This window comes from Anopheles merus, unplaced genomic scaffold (assembly GCF_017562075.2).
Source record: "Anopheles merus strain MAF unplaced genomic scaffold, AmerM5.1 LNR4001076, whole genome shotgun sequence".
NCBI lineage: Eukaryota > Metazoa > Arthropoda > Insecta > Diptera > Culicidae > Anopheles > Anopheles merus.
Genome location: NW_024428656.1, coordinates 9242 through 18557, shown reverse-complemented (window position 1 = coordinate 18557; position 9316 = coordinate 9242). Strand labels below are relative to the sequence as shown.

General features: G+C 41.5%; 1 protein-coding gene across 1 annotated transcript; it reads left to right on the top strand.

The window, feature by feature from the left end:
* Positions 1–5204: 5204 nt before the first annotated feature.
* Positions 5205–6968, top strand: LOC121603329 (alpha-tocopherol transfer protein-like). Its single transcript, XM_041932001.1, has 4 exons — positions 5205–5542; positions 5633–5740; positions 5810–6168; positions 6262–6968. Exons 1-4 carry the CDS (start codon positions 5259–5261, stop codon positions 6387–6389), a joined length of 879 nt encoding a protein of 292 aa, XP_041787935.1. The 5' UTR covers positions 5205–5258; the 3' UTR covers positions 6390–6968.
* The last annotated feature ends 2348 nt before the right edge of the window (positions 6969–9316 follow it).

Sequence of the window (9316 nt, the reverse complement as noted above, 5' to 3'; positions counted from 1 at the left end):
GATCGTCTGGAGAAGGGTATTGGGATAATGGTGATTGAGTATGCCTTGATATTTTTGAACGTTGGCATTGTATACAACTTCTCGCAAAGGCAATGCTATCTTTTCGAATATTTGGCCAAACGAATCTTTCGGTCATCAATTTGGCTGTGCTTCGTGTCCCAGGATGCGATAAATTATGTACCGCTCGCAGCGCAATATTTCGAAATGATGGTGTGACATACGGCCGAATACGATTAGTAGAGCAATCACAATATAATTGTGTGTTACTGCCTGGAATCTCAATAATTTTAATTGCAGCGACGATTCAGTTGTACCTTGCAATATCTTGCGGAGTTCCTCGTCATTTTTTTGATCATTTGCCAGCGCAACAAAATCCATCGAAGGCAATGTGTGTATAGCTGATATGCGAGACAGCAGATCGGCGACGATATTTTCTGTACCATTTATGTGGCGTATGTCAGTAGTTATTTGGCCTATGAAATCTAGTTGACGGGCTTGCCGATCAGAAGCTTTGTCGAGTTTTTGGCGAAATGCATATATAATGGGTTTATGATCAGTGTAAATATGACAGCTGCGCCCTTCCAGCATATACTTAAAGTGACGCACTGCCAAATATATTGCTGATAATTCTCGATCGTAAGTACTATACCGCAGCTGCGCTTTATCAAATTTTTTGGAAAAGAATCCCAGGGGTTGAACGTTTCCCTCCACAATTTGATGTAATACAGCACCAGCGGCAATGTCTGAGGCATCAACCCAAAGAGAAAGCTCAGCAGATTTAGCAGGATGAGATAATAAGGTGGCTTGTGCGAGTTGTTGTTTACATTGATCGAAAGCTGCAAGAGTGTTGTCAGTCCAGGACAAAGGAGAGCAGTCGTTTCGTTTATTTCCCGGGATCATGTTCAATAATGGAATTTGAGCTTCAATGGCATGAGGAATGAACCTTCGATAAAAATTGATTATTGCCAGGAATCGTTTAAGTTCCTTACTGTCGACGGAAGGTTAAAGTTTTGGATGGCTAGTACACGATCAGGTAATGGGCGAATTCCTTCAGCAGATACAGCGTGACCCAAAAAATTGAGCTTATCGCGACCAAATTCACATTTAGCTACATTAATGGTCAGATTGTGATCATTTAGTCTCTCAAACAACTGTCTCAGATGTTGTTTATGTTCATCGAGAGAATTGGACGCTACAAAAAGGTCGTCGACATAAGGGAACACAAACTCTAAGCCACGCACAACTTCATGTATCAATCGCTGAAAGGTTTGAGCCGCGTTGCGCAAACCGAACGTCATGAATAAAAATTCGTACATTCCGAACGGCGTCGTAATAGCTGTTTTCGGAATATCATCCGGATGTATAGGAACTTGATGAAATGCTTTTTGTAGATCAATTTTAGAAAATATGCATTTACCTTGTAACATTGATGTAAAATCCTGGAGATACGGCAACGGATATCGGTCCGGAACAGTTTGAGCATTAAGAGCACGATAGTCTCCACATGGTCGCCATGTTCCATCTGCTTTCTTGACCATGTGGAGAGGGCTAGCCAATTGCTGCTTGATGGACGACATATTCCCAATTTCATCAAAAGTTCGAATTCGTTACGGGCTGCTTCGAATTTTTCTGGTGAAAGTCTTCGAGGTCTAGCATATACAGGCTGGCCAGTCGTTTCAATTCTATGCATAACAGAAGACTTAGTTGTTGTACCATAGGGGCGAGGTGTGTATTTGTGGAAATTCAGTTAGTAAATCTACAAATGGCGACGCCGCGGAAAAAGTTTTCACCGAAATGTCAATATCTCTGGTAAGAAAACCACGTGACTCTAAATTGGTAGTGTTGTCTATGAGGCGGCCACGTTTTAAGTCAATAAGAAGATCAAACTTCCGTAAAAAATCTGCTCCGATGATACCCGTTGAGACATCAGCAATGAGAAACGACCACACAAATTCACGACGGAGGCCGAGGTTTACTTTCAGTAACACTTCACCGTATACTTCAATAGCAGTTCCATTAGCGGCGAACAATGGATAGACGAAGGCTTTACTCTGGCTGATTTTAATCCTTTGGAACGACGGAAACATCCGCTCCAGTATCGATAAGAAATTGCATATTAGTAGAACAATCTGCAATTTTCAGTCGACAGATTGTGGCTGCCGAGGAAAGTTCGCCATTTTCCTCCACAGCATCAGCAGAGTGGCGTCATTGCTGGCTGGAAGAAGGCCAATTACCTACAGAGCAAGGTGCGCGACATACTCTAGCATTACTTCCGTAAGTACGATGATACCAGCATGGCCCATTTGATGTGTCTCTAGCGCGATCAGCATCCGTACTACGTGCGCGAGAACGGGATCGACCTTGGGGGTTATTAGGATGGATCTTGTCAAATCGTTTCGATAATGCGTCGATTGCCAATTTAAGATCCTGAATCTGTTGATCACTCGATGTTACATTGAGAGCAGTTGTAGTTGTTTCCTGACCGATAGAGCTAATATTTCGTAAGCTCATAGATTCGACAATAGCATCAGCTATAGTCGTCTTGTCAGCGGCATCACCACGCGAAGCAATTACTGCTGCTTGGGCATGAGCAGGAAGTCGAGCTGCCCATAAGTCTAGCAGCAAGGTGTCCCCTAGAGAATCGCCGGCAACTCGCTTCATCTCGTTAAAAAGATGGCTAGGCTTTAAATCTCCAAGGGGCATTTCAGACAACACACGATGCAAACGCCGCTGCTGGCTGTCAGCGAAATGTTCCGTCAACTTTGATTTGATATATGGGTATTTTCCACTAGTTGGAGTATTCTCGACAATTGTGCGAAGTTCACCAAGTTTCTGCGGGGGAACCTGGGCCATGACGATATTGTACCGTTGAGAGTCATGTTGGGCGGTGATTCCAGATGCAGCAAACCAAAACTCGAGGGACATAAAATATGCGTCAATGTTGGTGTCGGCCATAACTGGTGGGTTAAGACGCGGGGTAGCAATTGCTGCAACAGCCGCGGATGATGATGATGATGATGCTACACTTTCACCAGCATAAACATGCTGAGCACACGGTACAGTTGCGTTCTCGTTCTCCATTGTTTGAATTCGTTCGTAATTGTGAAAAATATTGACGGATCACGTCGGGGTCACCACTTTAGCGTTTTGTTCAATTTTCTTTATTTTTACTTTTCCAAATCGGTCTGCTCTCAAAATGGGCGCCAAACAGAATGGTCGTTCACGCCACGGAATTCTGACAGCTCTTGATGACAGCTCGTACTCTGCGTACGAGCCACGCGAACTGCACAGTGGGCTGCTACATATCGAAGGATAAATAAAGAAGAGAGAGATAGAGTGAGAAAGAAACAGAAAAAAGAGAGAGAAAGAGAGAGAGAGAGAAAGATGTATACCACAGTAGGACAATTAAAATCGAACACTACCTACCTACTACTATGATGATGGAACCATAAGCGCCCAAGCAACCACAATCGCATTATAGATTTCGTTTATTTCAGGTAGCTCGTATCTATTACAGCGAGTACTGTTCTTTTTTTTTTTTTTTTTTTTGTTAAAACTCGTTTGCCTCTGATTTGGATTTATGGCACTTTCTATGTTGCAGTTCTCTTCATTGTGTACATAAATCATAATGTTCAAACCATTTGAAACTCCATTGAAAAGCACACAACACATAACGTGCAAATGGAATGCCCGACCACTGCTTGCTGGCTTGCGAAATTACATTCTAATTTGTCATTGCGATTACTCATTAAACAATTATTTTACTAGTAGGCATTATGTTACTATAACATTATAATATTATTATTTACCTTACCTTCTATGATACGGACGCATAATAAAAAAACACCTGGAGCGAACCATTTGGGCACGCCGTAAATTGAAAATGGACTGGCTACGCTTTTAACCGACGCCTTTTTTGCTACATTCTATGATATACATCCGAAAATAACATTGTTTCCTTTTTTAGCGATCATTAAAATTATCCTATTGAATTGAACATTAAATTATTAAATGCCAACAGCTAAAAGTCTCCTTCCGCCAGCACCGATATGTTCCAGCAGAAATGTCCATGGACGTTACAAAATTCCACAAGGTCAGATGTAGTTCGGTTCCCATACGGGATAGTCCACTCGTTATGATTGTTCTTTAATTTGGCGTAACGTGCCTATGTGGCAATACCGGCTTTTACAGGTTTTCGAGACTACTGATCTTTGTTCAGTACAACACAGTCGGATATAGTCAAACCTTGCTGCAGGGAGAACGGTCCTTATGAGGATTGAACCCACGACGGATATATTATTAATGCCGTACGAATTGACGACTGTACCACGGGAATGCCCCTCGTTGCGATTGCGGCGATAACGAACGAATATTTCTTTTGAGTAAGCCAATACACCATTAGGCCGTCAATATTCAATAAAAATTCATGTATTTTTATTGACGTCAGCCAAATTATACTTTTAAAGTGTTTAAACATAACATACATTGACAGTTTACTATGACTAAAAATTTATATTTTACGTATGAAGTACGCATATGGTCTTTAGATTTTAGATAATACAGGTTTCTCATCAAATTCAGATTAAATATCCTCGCTTTGCCCTTGCTGGGTATGAAGTAACAAATAAAAACATAAAACAAAACAGAACTCTTGGCATACAATCAACCAGCGACCTACTCCATTGCACGATGTTGATGGCAGAATTACTGTTGGCTTGCGTCAAAGACACATTTTTTATTTATGTTTTCATTTTTTGTCAATTCTAACCGACTTGGCGATCCGAAACCATGACGTCTGTACGGCGATACGGTACAAGTCTGTAGAAAGACATTACATTCTCATTCATCCAGATGAGATAAAACAAGTTAACTGAATTACTGCAATAACAAGCAAAATAGCATGTAAGCAAGACCTCCATCAGATCGCGCTAACCCGCGAAGATCATGCATTGGGGGGGTTTCAATTCCAGTATCTAAAACCTCGCACATTTAGGTTTTTATATCGTAACCTTTAGCCACTCTGGCTCTTCAAGGGTTAATTCTATCTTTCCAAGGCCTTCCGCGTGCATATTTGCTTTAATGGATTAGGAAGCTGGACGACAAAAACGACACTTAAAAAATCCCTTCCGTACCCCTGGGTCTTGCCACTGTGGGTCATGTCCGGCTTAGAAATTATTTAGGCTCCAGTCAACTGCAGCACTCCAGCGAATAAAGTTTGAAGTTGCTTTGCACATCTCCATTCTGAAAACCTGCTCGCGATGAAAACCATACAGTTCGCTAACGTCGAAGACCAGTACCGAAAGTATGCAGGCGAACTGCGAGCTACTGATGTGCAGAAGTTAGGCGAGTGGGTGAAAAGCCAACCGCATTTACCACCAGTTACCGAGCTCGAATTGATCCTGTTTCTACACTCAAATTACTACGATCTGGAGGCGGCACAACGTACGATCGAGTGTTACTATACCTTTCGAACGAGCTGTAAGAATCTGTTCGGCAACAGAAACCTCGATAAAGATGCGATACTGATGGCGATGGATGTACTGTGAGTAAAAGTGAACAATAAATGAATAAACTTTGAAAAAAAAAAGATTGTGCGAATGATAATAAAACAAATGCTGAACTCATTTTGCAGCGATTTATCTATCCTTCCCGAACTAACGCCCGAAGGATATCGAGTGATGCTGGCCAAGATCGTTGACCCAGATGCAAGTAAATTTTCCCTCAACTCCTTGCTGACGCTGTAAGTATTTCCTTTGATTTGTTTCAATCTTCAGTTTGATAATGTTTATCTACCCTCCCATACCCACAGTGCGCTCATGTGTGTTGATATTCAACTTTGGGAGGAAGGATGTAATAACGGATCGATCCTCATCATCGACATGGACGGCATTCATCTTGGACATCTGCCGAAGCTGGGCATATTTACGCTTAAAGATTTGCTGTACTTCATACAGGAAGGCTTACCAATTCGGCTTAAGGGACTACATCTTGCCAACGTGGTGCCGTTCATCGATCGCATCATGACCATGATCAGGCCGTTCATGAAGAAAGAGTTGCTTGAAATGCTCCATTTACACACCAAGATACATACTCTTTTCCCTTACATCCCTCAACATCTCCTGCCTTCCGATTATGGAGGTATGGCACAGTCACGCAAATCCTTACGAGGTAATATTACATATCGGTTTCGGTGCCTGATCGACATGGTTTGAGTAAGTAGTTTATTCTACATTTGTTTTTTGTTTTTGTTTTTTTTTTCAGATAATTTATACAACTACACAATCAGTTGTGGAGATCATCTAGCCAGATACGATCAGGTCAAGCGGGTTGACGAGAACAAACGACTCGCCAAACCACGCACAATGGGGAACTTTTTCGGATTGCTGTGATCTGCACAGTTAATTCCAAGCTTGTGGTGCTCTATTTTTTATAACCTCCCTAGCTACTATTTTTTCTCAAAGTATCGATCATAAGCAATAGTAAATAATACAATATAAAGACAATAACTCGAACGACTCAATAACATGCCCGTCATGGGTTCAAGTCCCGAATAGACCGTGTCCCCATACGTGTAGGACTGACTATCCTGCTATGTGGTAACAATAAGTCACTGAAAGCCAAGGTCACTTCACTAGTTGGTACAGCCAGGCCTTGACCGACAGCGGTTGTTGTGCCAAAGAAGAAGAAGAAGAAAGACAGTAAACAAGCGCACAATAAAATTTCTTCTCCGAAAGAAATCCTGTTTTATTCAGAAGTAAAGGTAAAGGTCTGGTGGTAAAGTTGTCAACTCGGATGACTTAACAACATGCCCGTCATGGGTTCACGTGCCCCCATACGTCGTAGGACTAATGATCCTGCTATGGTAACAATAAGTCACTGATAGCCAAGCTAATTTCACTTGTGGGCACAGGCAGGTCTTGCCCGGTTGTTCTGCCAAAGACGAAGAAGAACGTCGATAATAACAAAATTATCTCTTCTTCTTCTTTGGCACTATAATAACACAAAACAACTTCGTATCTAATTTAGCCTGCTGCCACAACAAGGATGGAGATCTGAACGTTTTTCATATATTCAAAAAGAAAGTTTAAACAGCAAAATCAAATTACAAATGAATTTTTATTTTTCATGATGATGCCGTCTGTTCTCGAGATTCGCGGTTTATGCGTTCCCGAGGAATCCGCGTAGCTCGAATATCCGCGTAAGTCACATTTCCCCGCTAGTCTCCAGGTGGTACATGTAGTCCCCGAGATACACGGTATCTTAAACGCGTATTCATAGATACTCAGTTTCTAAATTCTCCGAATCTGCGTAAGTCGAGAACCGCGTACCTCGGGAATAGACTGTACCTAAAACATGTGTTTACCCAAATAGCCAAAATTGCTTAAGCAGCCAATCTTGGCAAGCTATAGTTCGCTGCTTGAATTCGCCTCTTGCAGTAGATAAAATGCATCAAAGATCCAGGTAGTCCTTCTAAATAGCGCCTAAGCAGCTTCCTTATGCCACGGTGCCGGGTATTTTTTGTGTTTTATTTTCTTTGTGTTTTATTTTCAAGCAAGGCGTCATCATTGAAATAAACAACACAATTTTTTGTTTTTTTTTTATGTGCATGTTTATTTGTGAACTGTAAATCTTTATAACGTTCACAGAATTATAAATAATTTAGAGTTAACTCAAAATCACTTCACTTAATATTGATACTTCAAATAACTAATATAACTGCAGCACAAACCACGAGACTGCGTCTGTCTTTGACACTTTGACAAGAACCACCTTGTACCGATGTCATGCATTAAAAAGCTATAAAGTTCCACCAAGTTCGGCACACATTCTTAAACAGCCTTAAAGTTCCATCGTCAACCCTACAGATAGTACTTTTCAGCCGCAAAGTTCTAAAGAGTACCGTGTGCTTGTTAAAAAGCTTTATGGTTCCACCAAGCTTTTTTTATGGCGTTTCATCTCTTAATCACCCACAAAATACGACATCGGAACGATTTTTCGTTAAACATCCCCAAATCAGCTATGGAGTTCGAGCTGGCTATTTGGAAAAGTTATGGAAGTTCAAAATGGAGCTGAAGTTGACCAAGGAGAAGCTGATGAAAACCGTGAAAGAACTGAAGCCAACGGAGGAAAAGAGAGTTGGCGGCCTGGTCTGAAAGAGATGGAGAGGCGCGTCATATGATCGTTTTGGCCGTGGAAAACGATCAATTGGTCCACATTTGCCGGAAAACTACCGCGAAGGAAATGTGGGACACTCTCATGAGCATCCACAAAGTAGAATCTATGAATACGATGATGACGGTATTGCGAAAAATCTGTTCTTTGAAGCTGCCAGAAGACGGCAATCTTCCAGACTATCTTAAGCAGTTGACGGCGATGCACAATCGTTTGGAAGTTGCAGATGAGGGCTTAAAGCCTCGACAGTTTGTGGCTGTAATGCTTTCAAGTCTTCCTATGTCCTACGGAACACTCATCAACGTCATCGAAAGCTACCAGAAAGATCAAATCCCGGTGGATTTTGTAAAGAATAAATTGCGCGACGAGTGGTGTCGCGTGCAAGAATGTTACGATTTTCAAAGTGGCCCGAGTGATGAAAAGGCGTTGAAGATTGGAACCAGCATCAAGGCTTTGCCAAAAATGAAGAAACGTGAAGTTTGTCATTTTTGTCAAGAAGAGGGACATTTTATTCGAGATTGTCCACTGATGGCTGACGTTCAAAAAGATTTTTGTATGAAAAACAACCGGAGAGGTACCAGAGCCAACTTAGCTAAAGAAGTTCACCCTAAAAAGGAGATGTGTTTGAACGTCACATCAGCATGTGAAGGAAACTGGTGGTATCTGGATTCTGGCGCGACGTCACATATGACAAACAATGAAATTTTTATGAAAAACAAAAAATCGTCCAGACAACCGGAGATTTGCTTAGCTGATGGGACGAATATAGTGTGTAAAGGTACTGGTATTGGAACAATCGTGTCTGATACAGACAATGGTGATCGAGTGAAGGTTACGCTTAACGATGTTATGATTGTTCCATCACTTGCCGGAAATTTGCTCTCGGTCAGTAAGATATGTGATCTTGGATTCAACATTTTATTCGATAGAAACGGTTTCAAAATTATGCGAGGACAAGAAACAATGATTTTAAGCGAGCGACATAGTGGACTCTATCGACTGAAAAATTGCGTGGAAAAAGTACTACTTACAAAATCGAAACACCCGGAATTGTGTGAACATCTGTGGCTCCGTCGTTTAGGCCATTGATATCCCGAAGCCATCTCTGCGATTGTTCGAAAAGAACTTGGATATGGACTGCAAA

Excerpts from the sequence above, each read along its gene's own strand:
- LOC121603329 (XM_041932001.1), top strand. The coding sequence starts at position 5,259 with ATGAAAACCATACAGTTCGCTAACGTCGAAGACCAGTACCGAAAGTAT. Across the intron at positions 5,543-5,632 it reads CTGATGGCGATGGATGTACT|CGATTTATCTATCCTTCCCG; the intron begins GTGAGTAAAAGT and ends CTCATTTTGCAG. Across the intron at positions 5,741-5,809 it reads CTCAACTCCTTGCTGACGCT|TGCGCTCATGTGTGTTGATA; the intron begins GTAAGTATTTCC and ends CCATACCCACAG.